Source organism: Leptidea sinapis, chromosome 33 (assembly GCF_905404315.1).
Source record: "Leptidea sinapis chromosome 33, ilLepSina1.1, whole genome shotgun sequence".
Classification (NCBI taxonomy): Eukaryota; Metazoa; Arthropoda; class Insecta; order Lepidoptera; family Pieridae; genus Leptidea; species Leptidea sinapis.
The window spans coordinates 9,700,349-9,722,093 of record NC_066297.1 but is presented as its reverse complement, the minus strand read 5'-3'; the positions used below and the strand labels follow the sequence as shown (position 1 = coordinate 9,722,093).

Genomic DNA, 21,745 nt, shown 5'->3' with positions numbered 1-21,745 from the left:
TTTAATAATAATAGAGATTCCTGTGACTGATTGTTTCCATTATATGACCAAGAAAGACCAAGACAATAAAGGAAAATGGGATTGCCGCATACAAGAAAGCATACTTGTTAGACCATGCTACAATCAATTGAAGGATTGCAACAGGGATTTTATTACAACGATAAAGAGATTGCGTTTTGGCCATAATACTACACCGTCACACCTTGCAAGATTGCGTATTATTGAGAATATAATTTGCCCACATTGCAGTTCAAATGAAGGAACTGTGAAACACCTTATTTTCGACTGCCAAACATTTCTGTTTGGCAGACTTGTTCTGGCTAGTGAAATCAGTGATTCAAAAATTTTACGTGATTCTTCATCCCGCCCGCCACCACTTGATCAGTTATTAAGAGACAAAAGAAGTTATAAAACATTATATGAATATATTAAGAATATAATTCTAACAATGTAAAATAAAGTGAAGTGATAAGTGAATTTATTTATTTCATAAAATCTACAGCACATTACATCTCTTATTAGCTAGGTAATAAAGTACAGATCATCGGCCAAACAGTGATTTTATATTATATAGGCAAATACTAAAACATAATCATGAATTCATAAATAATCTACTCGAGATAAAACAAATATAGCAAAGCGAGCAAGGAAAAAAAAATGTACGCATAATATCATTAATATCATGTTTTTTGTGTGTGTAGTGTGTTGTTATTATGGGTGTTTTTTTAATAATTTTGGTGGTTTGACTGATGTCATCTTTGTTTAACAATCAAAATAAATTTATTTTTGGTAAGGTGGAAAATATCTAAGTCTGTGAAGGACGTATTGTAGATGTTGGGAATGCGGCTCGTTAGTTGATTTTGAGAGTATCTCGTGTGACACTGTGGTACAAAAAACATGGGCGTATGGCGGGTGCGGCGTGTAGGCCCTCTTAGTTTGAGGATAGTATTTAATAGTTCAGGACTATCTATGGTGCCGTGACAGATATCGTATAGTAAGGACATATCTGATATTATCCTTCTATCTTTAAGTGTTGATAGTTTGAAATGCCTACACGAGTTTAAGTAGTCTTTGCCTTTATACTGCGAGCGATATTCATGGTGATGTATAAATTTTTCTTGTATTCGTTCAACATTTTTCTGGTGTACCACAAAATGCGGGTTCCAAATTGAACAGCAGTACTCAAGGTGACTGCGAACATATGCGTTATATAATAGTTTGATGCATGCAATATCTGAAAAAGGCTGACTTGTACGGATAACAAAACTGTTGAGTATTTGTCAAGTAACGGGAGGGCGCACGAACGTACGTCAGTGAAACTAGCAAGTCGGTAACACACTAATTTATTATCAGCTGTATCGTAGCGATGAATGCCGGGTCGCAGCCCGCACACATAGATGCATCTATACAACATCCCTTCCCCTTAAGCTAAGAAACATAATTAAACCTACATCTTAATAACGAACTACTTATCTATTACAAATATCTGGCGAAGGTGTCGAGAAAATCGGACTTATTGCCCGTCGCCTATGAGGAGTGGCGGCGGCGTGGTAGCCAGCGCGCGGTGGTGTCTCCGGGCAATCTACCGGTCTCTCTGCTTGCCCAGGCTCCAGTGCCAACTCTCCTTCCCTTCCTGGTTGTGAGACAGTATCGCCATGGACTTCAGCAGGTGATACGTCTGGTATGACGTCGGGATCCCACGTCTGATCGTCGCGTGCCACCGAAGACATTCGTGGTCTGATCTGATCGATATGTCTGGTTATTTCACAGTCCAAATTTGGCACATATACCACATACATAACGCGTCCAATTTTCTTTTTTATAATTCCTTCAATCCACGAGAATTTTATGTATCACTATTTTTCGTTATCCAAACATTATCATTTTCTTTAAAGTCTGCAAAATACCTTTGTAATTTTTAGCCTGTGGACACTGTTTACGTTCGACGGTATGAGTAAGATCCGTGGACGAGAGCTGCGGCCCGACTGGGTTTATTAAGTCCAGCCTTGAGCGTAACGCGCGCCCAAATACTAATTCCGCCGGCGAAAGATCAGTGGTGCTGTGCTTAGAATTCCGGTAATCAAACAAAAATTTATTAATTTTCTCGTGTAGATTTTTTTTATTAATTCCCTCTAAAATAATACCCCTTAACCCCTTTTTTACAATTTTTACGAGACTCTCCGCCTGGCCATTGCTGGCTGGATGGTAAACTGGACTTAGAACATGTTCAATACCGTTACGCTTACAAAAATCATTAAATTCTATCGAAGTAAAAGAGGTACCGTTGTCGCTCACCAACGTATGTGGAACTCCAAACCGTGACATCGTCTCATACAATTTATTTATAACTGCATTCGAATTAAATGTCGAGGACATATCGTAACATTCTACCCATTTACTGTACGCGTCTACAATGATTAAAAACATACAATTATGAAACGGACCCAAGAAATCCACATGAATCCGGTAAAACGGATGCGGCGGCAGCGGCCAAGGTGCGAGTGTGGCGTGAGGCGGTGCAGGCCGTAGCGCACAGCACACGCTGCAAGTCGCTGCTAGCGTCTCTAGCGCCGCGTCCACGCCCGGAAACCACAGTCGCTTGCGTTGCCTTCATTTTCACTATACCGAAATGTGACCTATGTAGTTCCTTGCAAATAGTACTTTGTAATTTTAATGGAATAACAACTTTATGTCCACGCATTAGAATACCATTTTCGTATGACAACTGTGATCGACAATTAAAGAATGGTCTTAAATTAACGTCGTCTACTTTTTTAGGCCAGTCGTACATCACGTACCGTGTAACTATAGGCAGATAGGGGTCGGGAGCCATTTCGCGCCGCATGTCACTAAGTGTCACCGGCAGGTCGCCGTCTACTATAAAATTGACGTAGGTCGCGCGATCTTCGCACTCCCCCAGTTCTTCCTGAGTTTCCGTAAGCCCCCCTTCCCCGCATGACCTAGACAAATAATCCGCGCTGTTCAGCTTGCTTTTAATATACTCTATAGTATAATTGTATGCAGTTAAAAATATGGCGTACCTCTGCAGGCGGTTTGCGGACACTTCCGGTACCCCTTTGTGTGGCCCAAAAATTGCTAGTAAGGGTTTATGGTCTGTTCGTAATGTAAAGGGTTCAGACCGACCATACAAGTACTGATGGAACCGCCTTATGCCGAAAATGATAGCCGTAGCTTCTTTTTGAATTTGTGCGTAATTTTTTTCCGCCGAGTTCAATATCCGAGAAGCGTACGATATCAGTCGTTCCAACCCGTCACTGTCTACTTGTGACAATACAGCGCCTAGCCCGGTCGGCGACGCATCGACTGTCAATATTATCCTGGCCCTAGGGTTTAAAATGCGCTAGTGTTTTATCAGACGTTAATATGTTTTTAATTCGAATAAATGCGGCTTCATGAATGCCAGTCCACTCCCATTTTGTATTTTATTTAATAAATTATATAATGGACTTAAAACGGATGAGGCGTCGGGCACAAAGTTCCTATAATAATTTGTCAGACCAAGAAACGACTGTAATTGTGACACGTTTTTAGGCTTAGGAGCTTGCATTATAGCTTTTATCTTATCTAGCGACTTCCTAATTCCGTATTTGTCTATGACATGACCTAAATATGATATCTCATCTTTGAAAAATTCGCATTTACTCATCTGTACCGTTAACCCAGCGTCATCTAAACGTTGTAACACCGTATACAGCCTATGTTTATGCTGGTCTTTATTTTTCCCCGTAATGAGGATGTCATCCAATAGGAATATGATTCCATCTATACCCGAAAGGAGGCATTCCATCGCCCGTTGAAAAATAGCCGGCGCGCTCGACAACCCAAAAACTAAACGGGTAAAATTGATGAGACTGCGGTGAGTGTTAATGCATGTGTGATTTTGAGAATCTTTATTTAAAATAAATTGATTGTAAGCCATCGACAAATCAATTTTACTAAATTGTACGCCTCCATGTAATTTAGCTAACAAGTCATTTACTGTTGGCAACGGATATTGGTCTATAACCAACTGTTTATTTATTGTAACCGAATAGTCGGCACATAACCGTATGGTTCCGTTCTTTTTTAAAACAGGTACTACAGGCGATGCATATTCAGAATGTTCGACAGGTTTCAAAATGCCTAATGTTAAACCGTAAAAAACCTGGTAAACTCACACACACTGCACTTTTCCTTCTTGTCTATGTTGAACACCATGTCTGGCCTCGCTGCGCCGACGCCGCTCGCGCCTGGCGCCGCCTGTGACGCGGCCTGCCGTGCACACCGCACGCTATCTGCCAAATCGATGGCCTTAGCGAGGGTCAGCTCCCGCTGGTCCTGCACGAACAGCTTGTCCCGCTCACGTCCTGGTGCCATGCCCATGATAAATTTATCCAACAGAGCTTCTTCCAAGTTCTTGAATTCACAGTGAGCTGCTAATCCTCTTATCCTGGCTGCCCATTGAGTGTGACTCTCTCCTGGTCGCTGTGTTGCGGCGTAAAATGTCGACTTTTCCGCAAATCCGAGTCTTTTAGGTGTGAAGTGATCGTCGAGTAGTTTCACTAACTCCTCGTATCCTAATTCTTCCACCTTCTTGGGTAACGCCAGGTCTCTTGCTAATTTGAACGATGATTCACATAACGATGTTAACAAAATCGCCCTCCGCTTAATTGTCGCTTTGTCCGTTGTTGAGGTTATGTCGTTAGCAATAAACCATTGATTTAAACGCGACTTGTAGCTGTCCCATTCTTGTGAGAGATGGTCGAAGGTCGACAGAACGCCGAAAGTCACGCCCGTAGACATTTCCACAAATTTTGAATACCTCGTCGCCACTGTTGAGTATTTGTCAAGTAACGGGAGGGCGCACGAACGTACGTCAGTGAAACTAGCAAGTCGGTAACACACTAATTTATTATCAGCTGTATCGTAGCGATCAACGCCGGGTCGCAGCCCGCACACATAGATGCATCTATACAACATCCAAGATTTTTATACGCTTTGTTGACTGAAGCATTTATGTATGTATGCCAGTTTAGTATCAAGGAGTACCCCTAGATATTTAACAGTGTCTGTCCTGGGAATAACAGAGTTGTTAAGGTTATAGTTATATTTAATTGTATTCTGTTTTCTCGAAAATGTGGTTTGGCTGCATTTTGTAATGTTAATAGTAATTCTATTATCCCTGTAATAATTTGCAAGTCTATTCAGGTCATCCTGCAGCAATCTACAATCCTCAATAGTATTTATTGTCATGTAGATTTATCGTCAGCATAAAGTAGAAACTTTGCATTTTGAAAGCAGTCCGCTATGTCGTAGATGTACGCAACATATAATAAAGGTGCAAGCAAGGAGCCTTGTGGTACCCCAGAAGGTATCGCAACAAAATCTGATCTTAATCCATTCAGAACCACAGCTTGATTTCTATTGGAAATATATGAGCTGAACCATCGAAGAAGGTCACCGTGTATGCCTAAAGATTCTAACTTTATAAGTAAGATTTGAAAGTCAACACGATCGAAGGCCTTTTCAAAATCAGTGTATATGGTGTCTACCTGACAGTTATCGTCCATTGCACTTAATATATCACATATATGCACTTAATAGATCTGTAAAAGTCGCCAAGTTGGTGACAGTAGGGTGACCCTTAATAAATCCGTGCTGTTGATGTGGAACATTAGCTGCTATGTTTGGATATACAGTAACTATTTTCTCCATCTGTTTGTCTGATCCATCTGTCTGAGTGAACTATTTTCTTCATCTGTTTGCCAAAGATGTACAGAATGGATATAGGTCTGTAATTTTAGATAATAATAAAAGACTTGACTTAAAGGTCTTAGTTATCAGGTCATAAAAACCCAAAAAAAAAATTTAAGCGTCAGAAATGTCAGAAGACAGTGACATAGGTCACTTCCTTCATATTTCATCTATCATCATTGACATCACGTTGTCAGTTGTCACGCAGTACTAGCAACTTTAGTGATTTAGTCTAACTAATAATTAGTATTATTACTTGTTTAAAATTAAACGCTTAGGGAGATTAATATTATAAATTACCATCATCGTGGTTTTACAAGATTTTATATGTGATTTCTTAAGTATATTTATTGTTATTTCAGTGTGTGGCGATATCTTTAAGTGACCAAAATGCTTATTGAAAACCCAGATGCTTTCAAAAGTTGGTTGACGTCCATATTGGAACCCCTGTGAGTTATTTGCATTTTCAGCCATGTTTATAGCCATAAAATATTTGCAGTACACATATTCAATCAATATAATTTTATTTATCCTAGACCATATTTAAAATAAATATTTACATTAATTGTACAAAAACTTGGATGATTGTTAAATGATATTTTCAATAAAAAAATCCATACAAGCCAGGTGTCAATTTACGATTTCGTAATCAACTTATGAATTATTCTTATTTTAGGCAGTAAACTTATGAATTGAAACAGTTGTAACATCACATAATGTATACTATTGTCGCAATATGTCGTCAGTAATTTCCAATTTATCGTGTTCGTACTGATAACACGTTGATAGGTTATAAAAACATTCCAGAATTAAAAATTTGTAACTATTGCATTATAAACCTGATATTAATATTAAAATTGGAATGTCTCATCGATTGTATTGGTATTAAATATAGTTGTATTAATAAATCGATTTTTCGTATTGTTATTTATGTGTAAATAAGTGATCAGTTACTTTTATATTTATCATTATGTTGTTATTAGTTACAGTTAGAAGCATTAGACATTAGAACTATGTTTGCTCCTATGGCATATTAAATTATATTCTTTTGCTATATAGCTATTGTACCAGGGATATAAAATTATCATACCCACCAGAATAATGATTTTAATACAATAATCGAAATAAATCACATTGATAGACAATATATTCAAGTATAAGTACTCTGTGGACAATATTGATATTGATGGGGGTTATATGGCTGCAAACATATATTATAGAGAAGCTTATAATTAAATTAAAAAGTGCATCTAAGAACTAATGATGCTTAATTGAACCAAATGTTCTGATATGTCATTCCATCATTGATTTAGACTTGAAAACTAAACAAGAATAAAATTGTTGACCCCATCCATTTCAAGTTTGCTTTTCTGACCTAGTTACTCACAGTTACATGTTTATTTTGAGGCTGCTAATCTCACTGAATCAACTCTTCCCCCATCATACTTCTTCACATTGATTTCTGGCATGTTGCTAGTTTTTTGGAGTTTTCCTTAGGATTTGAGCAGGTTTAGCAACACTATGCAAGGACAGGCAGCATACTGCTTTTTCTATAATAGTAATTTTTTGTCTCTGTTTTTTATAAGGGTTGACAAAATGTGACACTCCAGCAATCTGATAGCAACATCATTAGTTTTTTAATTATATCATTTTTTATTTTTTTGTTTTTATTATAGTTTAGATAGTATTAGTTCTATTTTTCAGAAGTATTTAGGGAGTATTTTTTGTAATTTTTATGTTCACCATAATTGTCGTATACTTTAGAACTACTAATTGTAACATAAGATTAAGAAAATTCTATTGTATATGATGTGGTGTGCTTTAATAAATAAATAAATAAACATTTTATAGGGCTTACAAAGTAAATAATATTAGGAAATGTCACAAATAATATTCTTAAATTACTTCTAGTTGTTGCTATAATATTATTCTTACTGCTGCCTGCAACACCAACACTATAGACCTGTTACTATTCATGCAAAATTACACATATTCACACATACAGTACAGTTTATATTTTGTTTTGATTTTATTATAATTATAGATAAAATTTGGGATTATCAAAAGATTTTATCATGCCTCCAATATGTTTTGTTGGCTAGTGCCTGAAGAAACTTGTATCTTGCATAAAATCCTTTCTTAAGAGAAATGAGCAAGACTCAAGTTTGCATCTTAACCAAAAAAAATACCATTGTTGATACACACATATTTCACTATATAAAGTATTTTTTTTTTTAGAAATATATATTTTTGTCTTAACCAAACTAATTTTAAAGGCAGAGTTTTAATGACAGATTAATAATAATAAGAGACAGGAAGAGTAGTGATCAACCTGCCACAACCCTTGACACACATAATTATGTTTATGCTAGAATAAAAAAATATCTAAAGCTCTTAAGTTTACAAGCTATTTTCCAGAACTTGATGTCTACTGTGTGTTTATTTTGTTTGAAAATCTTCTCTTTTCAAGCCCTTTTTTAGAGCCTTATGACAGTTGCACAACTTCGTACAGTCTCTGATTTTTCTGTGCAGCTGTGTGAAGGTGAACAATTTAGGGTTAAAAAATGCACATCATTGGATGGTTTGAAATAAAATTACTTTTTCATTTGCTGTTAAAATATAGATGCATCGAAAATTCATTTTATAATAGGTGTTCCGATGATGAACTAACACATCAGAAAAAGCTCACAATATCAATGCTGTGTTTGGATAGAACACAGCTAATATTTGCAGAAATTTTCTGTGACAAGCAATACAAAATGCCTTAAAACATTTTGTTCATACCACGTTTCCAGAATATAATAATAATAACCTTTATTAAAATAAGAAAACAACCATGATACAGTTTCTTAATCTATACAATTAACTAAACACAATATATCTAATTATTATTCAAAGAAAACATTCATTACTATAGGTAACTTAGTGGCTGTCATTAAACTGATTAACCCTATCCTTTCATACTTACTAGTAAATAATTAAAATAACATGATGGCATGGGTCATCTGTTTATTGATAATAACAAAATAGGACTAAACAAAATTTATAGATCTCTCAGGGGGGCTATATTTCACTGGGACACCATGGTGGTCGGTGGTGCAACCAGTCGCCACTGCACCGTGGTGTTCGTAATCTAACAAACTAGACACCAGAGTCATGACGCGTCTGACGGACATCATGTGAGTAACTCTCCATAGAACTGTATATATTTCGTTGGTATCGGCGACTGGTTGCGCCACCGTGGTTCCCCAGTGAAATATAGACCTTAGAGTATTGCCTCTAAGTGAGACATGCAGATAAATGTTTTTTTTGCACGCCTCGCACGCGAAGCGCCGAGGTTGTGCTTTATAACCGACCTGTCAAGGTCACACGATTTCCACTCTTGAGATTGCATTTTTTTTTCTATTACTCTTACACATTATAAAGAGCACATCAATATAAAGCTGAGACACTAATGAATAATCCTGATACTCTTAAGTTGTCGAATACGTATTAATATAAAAAAAGTTCATTAAAAAAAATTATTCTGGATGACAATTTGTCTCAGTGATTCTCAAATTTTTACCGAATTGTGAAGATGGGAATGCTAGGAAGTTTTCAAGATCTTACCGAAAACTGTAAAATCCTAGTAACATATTACAAAATTTATTTCAACACCACCTAATTTGTAGTTCCACTTTCGGTTTCTTTTTCGATGAGAAGTTTATCAATAAGTTTTGTCTCACACGTTGAGTATTATAATAGATATTAATTTATTTTTGGATGACAAGTGCTGTTTCGTTACCCCACACTCAGATATATTTATAGATTCAATGTACATGCATTTAATAATAGTTGTGTTTAGTAGTTTATATGTGACCTGATTGCGTATTTGTGCCCTGATGGAAATATTTATTTAAGGACGCGTTTACGAATATTCAATTGAGGCTAATTTCGTTAAGCGTAGAGACACACAAGTGTGAATTGATACTTAAGATAATTACAGATAGCCAATTATAGGTTTCCAAAATTAGTGCTAGAGTAGAAAAATTTAACTGGCAACGTGAGCATATACAATTCGAAAATTACAATTTACATTATCGTTTTAGTTAACGTAACAACTTCAGAAGATGTAAGGGTATTAGTAAAGAATTTGTTGGCTAAGGCACGTCTTACAGAGTCTACTCTTGAACAGAAGAGATCTAGATTATTATCACTACTTAACAGATTGTTGAAGCTATTGCTTGCTCGCCAAGTATTTATTTTATAGTTTAGGTTAGTGTGTTGAAGTCTTAGTAAATCATGCTGTCGCAATAATCTAACAGGGGTATTGAACTGAAGCTTGGCAAGGTCTGTCAATTAGTCCTTGGGCTACTTTTAAAAGGAGAGTAATATCGGCTATTTCACGACGAATCAGACGAATCAGAGCGGTATGTGGCTTTCACACGATAACAAAGATGTTTGAGGAATTGCCTTTGAATATTTTCGATGCGGTTAACATACTTCAAGTATGATGGATTCCAAGTTAGATCATCTATTCATCTATCAATTGCTAAGAAATCCTTAGCATATTATTACGTGTAGGTACTTACTTATAGCACACTAATAGAATACTACTTTAACTACATACTAGAGCGTAAGAATCGACACACACACACATCCACACGATTTACACGGCTGCTAAGCAAGGCCGGGACTCGTCGCTTTTTTTTTATTTATTGTAAATTTAAGAAGTACACTTTTAACATATCTATATATAAGTATATTCTAGCTATCCCGACTGGCGTTGTTCTGTAGGTAATAAAAAAACTTTTATATGAATTTGCCAATAATATTTCAAAACATCAATAATTATTTCGTAAAAAATTGTTTTACAGAACTGTCAAACCGTGCGTCACTAAGTTCCCTCATAGAAAATATGTCCATACAAAACAAATACCTATGGGACCTATAATTATTTTTATTTTCAAATAAAAATAATTATAGGTCCCAAATCGAAATAAAAACTATCCTATCTCTCAAGTTGGACTAAACTGCACTACAGAAGTAATGCCCATTATAATCCGTTCATTATTTTAGGAGTCCATCGCGGACAAGCAACGTGACACGTAATTTATATATATTAAGATAATGAAAATGAGCTTTGTTTGAGGCTCTTTCACGCCTAAACCGCTGATCTTATCGACTTGAAACTTCCACCATCTGATGCGAAATTTATCCTAGATGGTTTATAGCTACTAATTTTTCTAATTCCAATGTTCCTTCCTTTTAAAATTCGCCCAGCGAGCGTGGGGGAACGGCTAGTGATATAATATACCTTGCCAAACTTTTACTTGATGCAAATGTTTATTTTCTATTACTAATTAATTTAACTATGCAATAATAATAATAATCATTAATTAATTTACATGTTAAATTACTTTTTGTATGTAGGTACCAACCCTAGCATTCTTGTATTGTGTCTATAGGGGTCTGGAAACACCAATGTAATTCGTCACAGTTATACTCTTTACTAGATACAGTCTTTACAATAGCTTGTTACAAACTATTACTAATCTCCAAAACAAGATTAGTAATTGTATCTTGGTGTAGTTATGACTGCATGTTCACTTTATCGCTCAGTGGCTCAATGAGCCAACAAACCAGATGTTTCTGATGTATAACTTCGTCATGTAGACAAGTACTGCAGGGTAGCAGATATTATAATATGCACTGGTTTTGCGCCCACGTTGAGCTCTTTAATGGGATGACCTGAAAGTCTACTTCAACTACTAAATTGATATCTTACGGATGACTTCACATAGGTCTTTTTACTATTTACTTCCACTTTGTAAATGTTCCTTTAAAACAAAAGAAATACATGTAAAGATAGAAATATCTTTTATAATTACCCCCAGATTACGGCCTATACAGCTAAGATGCACCTAGTTGCTAGTTTTTGTAATGCTTTAATATGTTTAAATATTTAATTTCAAGGTGTGATGCGGATCCGGCAGCCCTGGCGAAGTATGTGTATGCCCTAGTGAAGAAAGACAAACCCTTGGATGAGCTGCGGGAAGGAATGTTGGATCAGCTTGATGTGTTCCTGCAACAAGGTGACTGTTTTTTGCAATTTTTTTAATAAATAAAAAATAACTACTAACCCATATATCACTAATCCGGAAGTCTGTCAAATCTTTAACAGATTTAAATTTAAAATGCAGCGCAATCTTTATAATTGGTGCTGTTTTCCGTCGAGTCAAATTGTCCAGACTTGCTGGTGCTACATTGCAAAAATGTACTTCGATGTACTCTTTTTATGACAAGGGACCAGACGAGCAGGACGTTCAGCTGATGGTAATTGATATGCCCTACCCATTATAATTCATTGACGCTCAGGATTATTGAAAAACCCAAAAATTCTGAGCGGCACTACAGTTTCGATCGTCACCTTGAGACATAATATGTTAAGTCTCATTTGCCCAGTTATTTCTACGGCGCCCTTTAGACCGAAACTCAACATCCTTCGGCAGTGTTTCCGCAACGATACGACATCAGTACCTTCAAAAAAAGTGCGTACAACTTCCTTAAAGGCCGGCAACGCTCCTCTGGTGTTGCAAGGCAGTGAGGGCGGCGGTGATCACTTAACACCGGGTGACCCGTACGGTCCTTTGTCTTCCTTTTTCATTAAAAAAATTTAATTCAGTAGTCGGATTGTGAAATTGAATATGTAAAATAAACTTTTGATGTATATTTCAGAAACAAAGCCATTTGTGGAGATGCTCTTCAAAGCACTGGACGGTCACGAGTATTTGGTGTCGGTTGATAAAAAAGAACCCACACCTCCACCGGAACCTGTTGTTACAGAAAAAGAACCTGAACTTGAAAATCATGGTAATACAGTGTTTTTATTAATAATAAAAGCATAAGAAGGCATTTATTTTCCTTTAGAATTAAACTTAAACATAATTTGAAATTCTAAATTTCAACTCCAGATATTTCACTTTCATCTGATGAATGATTTGTCTTAACTGTAATTAATTCTGATGTTATATCTAAAGTCTCATCCGTGTCTTGAAATTTCTCTCTGTTTATTAATATAATTATTATGTATTTGGCATTCACCTATGAATTTTTACTGTCAAAATATTTTCTTTTTTAAAATTGAACAAATCCCTTTTTTTCTAACTGTATACCAGCATTGTATGGAGCTTGGGCTACATACACATATTTTTGTGTCTCGATAAATGTTATCATAAAATAAAGCTTGAGAATTCTATTTTCATTCACAAAAATATTTTTCTGGTTGGAATCTCAGATTCAGAGAAAAATAATTTTAAAGAATATTAGATTAGGTTAGTTTGTTAAGAAGGAAGCGCTTGTTTGCATGAATTTTACTGCCTATGGTGATACCTACCTACAGAGATATTCTGAACCAATAACCAATCATGATTTAAAGAATGGGGTAAGAGCCATGAATACCCTTAAATAGGTAACTAATCGTATAATAAAGGTCTTAGCATATATGGTGGAAATATAATTAACATCTCAACTTGATGTAAAAAGAACACAAAACAACAGCATGGGTTTGAAATAAAATTCAAATATCCTTTGCATGCTATGTATAGGTATTAGTTTCAAGTATAGCTAAAAGTACTCTGTGGTATACCTACAGACACTGAAGGTCAATGAAACCAAAGACTCACCACATGAGTAGATGTTTCGATTCGATTTTAATTGGTTAATGAGATATCATATTTCAAAAACGATCTTTTTAATTAATGTAGTTTGAGGATGCCACTTTTAATCGATTATGATTAGATTAATAGCGATCGGTTTTAATATTTCATTTTTCTTAGATATTTTTTAATAGAACAAAATACTCGGGATAGAAAACATATTATTTTTAGGCCCAAACTGAATGTAATAATGAAAATTAAATATGTTATTGTCTGACACAATCTGGCCCATGTATGGTAAATCTCCTTTAAATTTCATGTTAGTACAAACTAGTACAAATGTAAAATCGTCTCGAAAGTAATTTACCTATAAGCATCTCTGTTATAAACTGTTGTAACTATAATTGAATTATGTATCAGTTCCAGCAGTAACCAGCGAAGAGCAACAGGAAGCGTCCCGTACTGTGAGGAATCGAAGCCCGATCCTGGCGACAACGGAGCCTCCTCCACGGCACCGGGTCGTGGTACCTAGGCGAGCTCACCCGCCCCACGAGCAGACACTCGTTAAGGTTGGTATGAAGCAATCTCCAACTAAATAAAACAGGTTACATCCTGTGGTATGACTTTTTTTTATGAAAATAAGGGACGAGACGAGCGGGACGTTCAGCTGATGGTAATTGATACGTCTTGTCCATTACAATGCAGTGCCGCTCAGGTTTTTTGGAAAACCCCAAAAATTCTGAGCGACAAGTCTCATTTGCCCAATAATTTAACTAACTACGGCGCCCTTCAGACCTAAACACAGTAATGTTTACACATTACTGCTTCACGGCAATAATAGGCGCCGTTGTGGTAAACATAATCTAGCCGGCATCCTGTGCAAAGGACAATATTGGGACGTATTTAAGCATACTCAAACTACACAAAGGCACTTTTGAGCTATAGGAATTTGCAGTTAAATAATAATAATAAATTTAAAAAAAAAAACAATTTCCATGTACATTTTAAACTACATGACAGATTCAACCTTCACGAGTATGATGGCATTCTTATCTCTATTTTGACCAAAATGTGGTTTGAGTCCTTTCTTCTTAACTACATCCATTTGAATGAGAGACTTTTAAATAAAACACTTTTTCTAGGAGTGAAACGCGTGTAATTGTAACTGTGTTCTAACATTTATTACTGTTTTAGCTATTCCGACGTTTCTTGAGCTTTTCAGAGCACATTTTCAGGGGGACTGCGGTTGACATTAGTCAACCGCAGAGCAAAAGAGATAGTATTGGTCATAGTTGTGGTTACTTATTAATTAAGGCTTACCAACTAAATACATAATTTAACATGAACGTATAAGAGAAATATTTATAAGTGTTAATATTTATTTATCTAAATTAAAGGTATGCATAACATTACTAAACTAAAAAATTAATGCAATGTGTCTGGTAAAACTAATTTAATTGTCTATTAGTACGCCTAGATCTTTAATTTAATCAGTATTTTTATCAATACACCATCTATAATATTGTATGTGGTTTTAAACTTTATGTGTTGTCTGGATATTCTTAAATTATTTCATTTATTTTTGTTAAGCTGCATAAGGTTTGTCACTCACTCACTCGTTTGATATCATTTTGTAGCATAGTTTGATCAAGAGTAACTGGCACTGTTTTATAAATTTTAAAATCATCAGCATAATATAATTCATAACTAGATTCAATGAGTCAAACATGAAGTTTAGCGCTATTTGTTGCCTCGGAGGTGGTATTTGCTATAGACATATAGAAAATGGTTTTTGGCAAAATTTACTGACAGTGTCCTCGGTCTCTGTCATCCCTATTGAAATTCGGATGTTTTTTAATTTTAATGACATGCGTTTAAATCCTTTAAAAAGTGTTTTATTCAAAGAGAGTGAGAGATGCCGTTGTAATCATAATATTATAAAATGGTTTTACGTATATGTAATATCTAATATAATATGTACTTATAAATAAATGAAGTATGGATAAAGTACTAAGCGACTGTTTCGTCTGTAAAGCGCAAGCGCCGACAGGTCCGTCCGTTGTCTGTCTCTCGCTTACGAAGTCCGCGGCCAGCGATTAGCGTCTACACCGTAAAGGTCATTGCGATACAAAATTTGAATTTTTGAAGCTTCCTATAAGACTCTGAAACAATCTAATTTAAAGTGACTATAATTATAATGAAATTATCATTCATAATAGCTACCTATTTATTTTCTATATACTAAGTATGTTTGACTATGTCGTGGTCTTCCAATGCATACATTACTATCTGCAACTAATGTAGGTTTGACAACGAAAGAGTATTTATTTAAACTTACGATTAATTAACTGAGTTATTTTTATAAGATTACCTGAAGACAACCCTAATGTCGTAAGAGGTAAGAGTGGTACACCTTATTGTATGACCGCAGGATGTACTATTACATGTTCTTTGGCTTGTACTTAAATTATACCATGTAGATATCAGATGTTATGGCTATTGACCTTTTCCGTTCCACAGGTTCTGCCAACGGAATTGCTAGAAGAGCAGGTGGACCTTCCCAGGAGAAGAGAGAGGAGAGCGGAAGTGGTGAGTCAATTTTGTATTAAATAGATGTTTTATTTGTGGAATATTTACAGACAGTGAAGTCTCGAAGGAAATCTCTTAGCGTCGATATATCGAAAAGTTATAAGATAGTTCTGTGGTCACTTGAAAGAGGAGGCCAAATTGGCTTTTTAATGAGGGTATCGAGAACCGGCCCTGTTTTAAAGAACCGGAATTTAGAATGGGGCAAGGTACCGGGATTTTTTACCACGGCTTTTCTCGCGTGAAAATAGTTAAATCGCGTTTAGTATTTTATCTCTCAGGAGCATTAAATAGGGATATAAAATATTTCACTTTTTAATTCATGCAAGAAACGATCTGTTTTCTAAATTTCACCCAAATCAAATTAATGTATGAAATATAATTATGTATGTATAATTTTTTAATATTTGAAAACTAAATAAAAAAATAAATATGTTATAGAATAAAATAAGAAATGAAATTTGAATGAAATCGTCCTCTTCCTATCCTATCACTTAAACTAAATGGCACAAACTCCTAATAAAAGTTTGAAATATTCAACATTTTAAATAATTAATGATAGCATTATAGCAGATTCAATGAAAATGAACTTACATACTTTATTATAATATTTTTAGGAAATAAGCTCAAAAGGGGTTTTTTTAATATCAATTGACAAATTTTTAAACCACCATTAACTTTTAAATGAAATACATCAATTTACTAAGCTTCTAAGAATAAATTTCAAATATGACCGTGACTAATATTCAAACAGAAATTGGACAGAGTTACGACTTAACTAGTCAACGGTTGCAGCGGAAATGTGTCGACGCAGGGAGACATCGCCTTTTATAGACGTCTTCACAATGTCACTGTCAACACCAAAACCGTTAATTTAAATTATCGACCGAATTACGCAATGAGCACAGAGAACTTTTCCGTCCGGGCGCCGATCGGCAAATGGGCTGTCAACCGCGGCTCCACGGTATTTATAGCAAACAGCTGTGACGTCACGAACTCAATCGCAATTAAAGAATAAAAAATAATCTGATAGATCCTGATAATATTTATCACATATCTACTACCTAACCCAAAAGAGAGTCATCAAGCACGTGTTGATGTGTGTATTGTCTACAGTTGCGGGACAAAGAAGAGCGCCGACGGCGGCGGTCTCGCTCGCGCTCGTGGGAGCGACGCACGCGGGCCCGCAGACACCCGCGGGACGAGCACGCCGACAGACGGTACGAGAAAAGGTAACACTATACTAACTCTGTGTCACAGTACACTGCGAAATTCGAACGTTGATTCTTATTTTTTTAACTGATTTCAAAAAAGGGCAGGTTCTCAATTCTTTTTTTTTTGTTTGTACTCAGAATTTTCGACTGGATGAACCGATTTTGACGTTTCTTTTTATTTGAACGCTGGTGCTTTCCGTGTGATGCAGTTCTGACAATGGCATCCATGAATCCCAAAAATAACAATAATTGTAACATTATGATATAACTCTATAAATAATTTGAATATAAAGTTGCAGTCGCAATTATTTTTACTTTTGTTTTGGAATATATATTTTTTTAAGTAGGTTGTTTTTTTATGTCAATTTACTGATTTGGTAATATACTTTCAATATCAGTTTAATATTTCTTGATATCTGTAATAGTTAAAAGCTGTAGCTATATATTGACGGGCAATCTTGATTGTTTCAGCAAAACTCACACTTTTTGTCCATATATTGTATAGTTTTAATAAAAAGAGCGAAAAAATAATGCTGGGAGAGTTTCTTGCGCCGCTTCTTCTCTCTCAGAGCGTCATTTGTCTCCGAAGCGGTAGTAGTATCTAGTATATTAGAAATGACATCAAAAAGAATTCTAAAGGAATCAATTTTGAGAATTTTATGATATTATTGAGATATAAATATTACATTTTCTTAGTTTGGTTATAACGCAATACAGTGGGTTCTATTTCTGATGACGTTCCAATTTCGTATGCAGGCTGTTCCATATTTACATATTAACAACTCTCATTGTTTCATACGATTTCGTCACGTTCGCATACTAATAAAAGGCAATTTAATAAGTTTTAACCCACGGGATGTTTGCTTGATTTTGATTAAGGGGCTTCTAATCCATTCTTGTGTTACACTGACTGAACAGATTTATTTAAAATTAGTTATTTATGCAACTGTTGTGTAATAAGGGGTATTAAAACACGAATGTGGATTTATCTCACAGGCGAAGCCGAGTGTGATTATAGTATCACATGAGTGTTTTAATACCTAATTATCAACAGTTGCATACAAGACTTTATCTACACCCATAATATGAATCCTCTTAAAGATTCTGAAACAGTGAGCTTACTGCTAACATTAAAACAGCCAGTCCTATTAGTAACCTAATATCATCCATTACTTACAAATAAACTAAGTATTAATGAAACAATTATTTATTTAAGTAGTCATTTTTTGACGACCCATATAGCCGAATGGTTAGTGACCCTGACTTCTAAGCAAGAGGTCCCGGGTTCGAATCTCGGTAGGTGCAAACATTTATATGATGAATATAGATGTTTGTTTCCGAGTCATGGATGTTTAGATGTATTTATGTTTAAGTATATAGTATTAAATATATCGTTGTCTTGTACCCATAGTACAGGCTATGCCTAGTTTGGGGCAAGATGATTTGTGTAAAAGTATGTCATTATTATTATAAATAAATAAATAAAAAATACATTTTGTATAATGCAATAATTAAAATTCACTCGAATATAATGTTCTTTTGCAGCGTTTAAAATGAATTGCTCATTTTTTGTAAACAAAACAATAAAAACAAGAAAAATGGCGGGGATTCGAATAACCTACTTTTTTTTACGGCGCGTGACGTTCTTGTAGTGTGGAACGCGCGTAAACGAAAATGTTCTTTTTTTGAAATTTATATAGATACCACGCATCGAGCAATAAGAATGTGGCTGTCTGTTGAAACTCTCTGCGCATGAAGGGATCGAAAAAAAAAACATAGGAGTGTTGTTATGAAATAAAGTACAACATTACAACACTCGTTTGGATGATGTAATGGTTATTAGAACATTGGGTGTTTTAATGTTGGCAATAAGCTAACTGTTTCAGAATCTTTAATAGATGATGTAAAGCATGGGTGTAGACAAAATATATAAATATATAGATGCTTAGTTTAATTTCGTTATTGAGATTGGTCGTTAAGTGTAATGAAGAAATCAATAGTATTAAACTATTGTAATAATATGTAACTCATATTCACTAATAAAGTATGTATGAAATGTAACAATTGTTACGTGATTATTGGTAGGTACATACAACACCACTTATTGAGTAGAGTATGATATTTTCGTAATATTATTCTTAATTTTAATATTTTTATATTAATATCGTGGGGTACAGTTGAATCACCTCGGTTATACAAAATATTGAACAACTTAGATATAACAACTTATGGGAGTGGGAGGCTTCTTTGCACGGCTAGATTATGGGTACCACAACGGCGCCTATTTCTGCCGTGAAGCAGTAATGTGTAAGCATTACTGTGTTTCGGTCTGAAGGGCGCCGTAGCTAGTGAAATTTCTGGGCAAATGAGACTTGACACTTATGTCTCAAGGTGACGAACGCAGTTGTAGTGCCGCTCAGAATTTTTGGGTCTTTCAAGAATCCTGAGCGACACTGCATTGCAATGGGCAGGGCGTATCAATTACCATCAGCTGAACGTCCGGCTCATCTCGTCCCTTATTTTCATAAAAAAAATGCATTACGACCTAGCACCTGACTATTTACCGAGGTAAACACATGCCAATGTAATCATAACAAACAATAAAGAATTTGTTACTCTATTCAGAACATCAACATCAGAACAGCCGACAGTTGACATCAATTGTTGCTGGACACAGGAATAGGAAATAGATCAATAAAATAACCCACCTAAGATGATATCTTAGAATATGTTTTTGCTTAATAATGATATTGTTGTTGTTATATGGAGTGGATGTGAAGCTACAGAGAGTACTGTGTGGACAACAAGTCAAACCAACAAAAGTGGACGTTGTCGTTAGTTACACATATATTATGTACATTAATGGTATAGTCTGCCTGTGTGTTACATCGACATAACAGCATTTTATGACATGTTACGTTAAACCAAGTTTTGTTACATTGAGCTAACTATAAAAGTTATAACAATAAGAAAATATTTCATCTGAATTATTTACAGGAAAGTCTTTCATTTTAAATCTTATTTTGAATAAAAATATTTGAATTTAAATATTTACTATCGAATTTAAACATTCGTGTATTTTAGACGCGGTCCGTCCCGGTCACCGTCACCCCGCGGCCGCTACAGAAACAGAAGCCCCCCTGCGCTCATTGACAGACAGACTAGCAGGTCTAGGTATGTATTGAAATATTACTATCACCACCCTTTACCAGAAGGAATATTCGTTCTAGAGATTTCAATTCAATTCAAATAGAAGTATAATGCGATGTCTATAAATCTCTAGATCCAGGTCGCCAGCGGGCATACGCGACAGGGAGCTCGAGAGGGAAAGGGAGAGGCTGCGAGTTCCGCGCGAGTTAGAGCGGGACAGAATGTCACGCGACAGAGAGCACAGAGATCGGATATCGCGCTCGCGGGACAGAGAGAGGTGAGTAAAACGAATGACACGGATTGTCATTAAGCAAATGAATCTAAACAGATAGTTTATTTAACCGATTTAGCAAACAGGCAATTGGCTAACCTGATGACCTGAGTGAGAATTGGCACCCATGTAAGTCCTCGCCTATTAGTCACGTGATATTTTTAACATTTTTGTTCTAAAAAATATATGAGATGAAAATATTGCAGATCAACCGTTTAAAATGATAGTTCATTAATTAGTTTTACTGGGCTGTTTACACACTTTACCACTTGATTGGGCCATTGTGCGTGTCTGTTGGTTTTCTTACTCCATCTAGCTCAGATCGTCCCAGAAGTCTTGCAGTCTTTTAAAATTTCTGCAGGCATCCGGGAGCGACGCTGGAGATCGGAGGATGTGTGATTTATGATAGATAGATTTTTCAAGGGACAGTGACCGGTGACAACACCCATTATTTTAGGTATTTTGTCCCTGTGTAGTCTCACCAGGTTGCGGGAGAACCTATTTAAGGGCTGCGAAATTTCATTTTTTGTTTGCCTGCATCCCTTGCTGTTTCTCCATTCTGTGTGGTGATATTGTTCCGTTTTTAACGCACTATCTTAGAGCATCCATTTTTTATCTGTCATCAATATCTGCACGTAGCTTCACTTTAAAAATAAGTGAAGTATCATCAGCAAACATTACAATTTTATGGCTTTTATCTACCACCAATGGTAAATCGTTCATATATACAAGAAACAAGAAAGGAACGAGAATAGAACCCTGCGGAACACTTATTTGTATAGGTTTATCTGAAGACCGTTTGCCGTTCACGTCGACTATCTGAACTCTCTAATGTTCTTAATATTTTTATATTTAAGTCATTCGAGAAGACTCCGACTCAAGTACCATACAGAGCAGAGCTTCCGCATTAAGTCGAATACGTATCTTCGATCGAGTACACGGTGACACAGTGTTCTGTGCATGGTTGCACCAAGAAGTGGTATTCCCTCAAGATTCCCATTACAACTATGTGTGTGGTTTCTGTGTCTTGTTTCCATAGACCGTTTGCCCTTAGTCTTATGGCGGTTGCCTTTGCCTCTTCCTGTACGACCAGATCTAAAGGTCTAAGATTCAAGAGGTGTTCGAGCGTAGAT

General features: G+C 35.8%; 1 protein-coding gene across 3 annotated transcripts in view; it reads left to right on the top strand.

Moving 5' to 3' along the window:
- The first annotated feature begins 5,990 nt into the window (after nucleotides 1–5,990).
- The window catches only part of LOC126974704 (RNA-binding protein 26), a 51,377-nt gene continuing 35,622 nt past the window's right edge, over nucleotides 5,991–21,745 (top strand). For all 3 annotated transcript variants that reach the window (XM_050822288.1, XM_050822287.1, XM_050822286.1), the window contains exons 1-8: nucleotides 5,991–6,203; nucleotides 11,710–11,828; nucleotides 12,472–12,606; nucleotides 13,812–13,960; nucleotides 15,912–15,980; nucleotides 17,094–17,209; nucleotides 20,276–20,365; nucleotides 20,475–20,618. In XM_050822288.1, coding sequence (XP_050678245.1) covers nucleotides 6,145–6,203; nucleotides 11,710–11,828; nucleotides 12,472–12,606; nucleotides 13,812–13,960; nucleotides 15,912–15,980; nucleotides 17,094–17,209; nucleotides 20,276–20,365; nucleotides 20,475–20,618 — 881 coding nt within the window. In that variant the 5' untranslated portion in view covers nucleotides 5,991–6,144. The remainder of the gene's footprint in view (nucleotides 6,204–11,709; nucleotides 11,829–12,471; nucleotides 12,607–13,811; nucleotides 13,961–15,911; nucleotides 15,981–17,093; nucleotides 17,210–20,275; nucleotides 20,366–20,474; nucleotides 20,619–21,745) is intronic.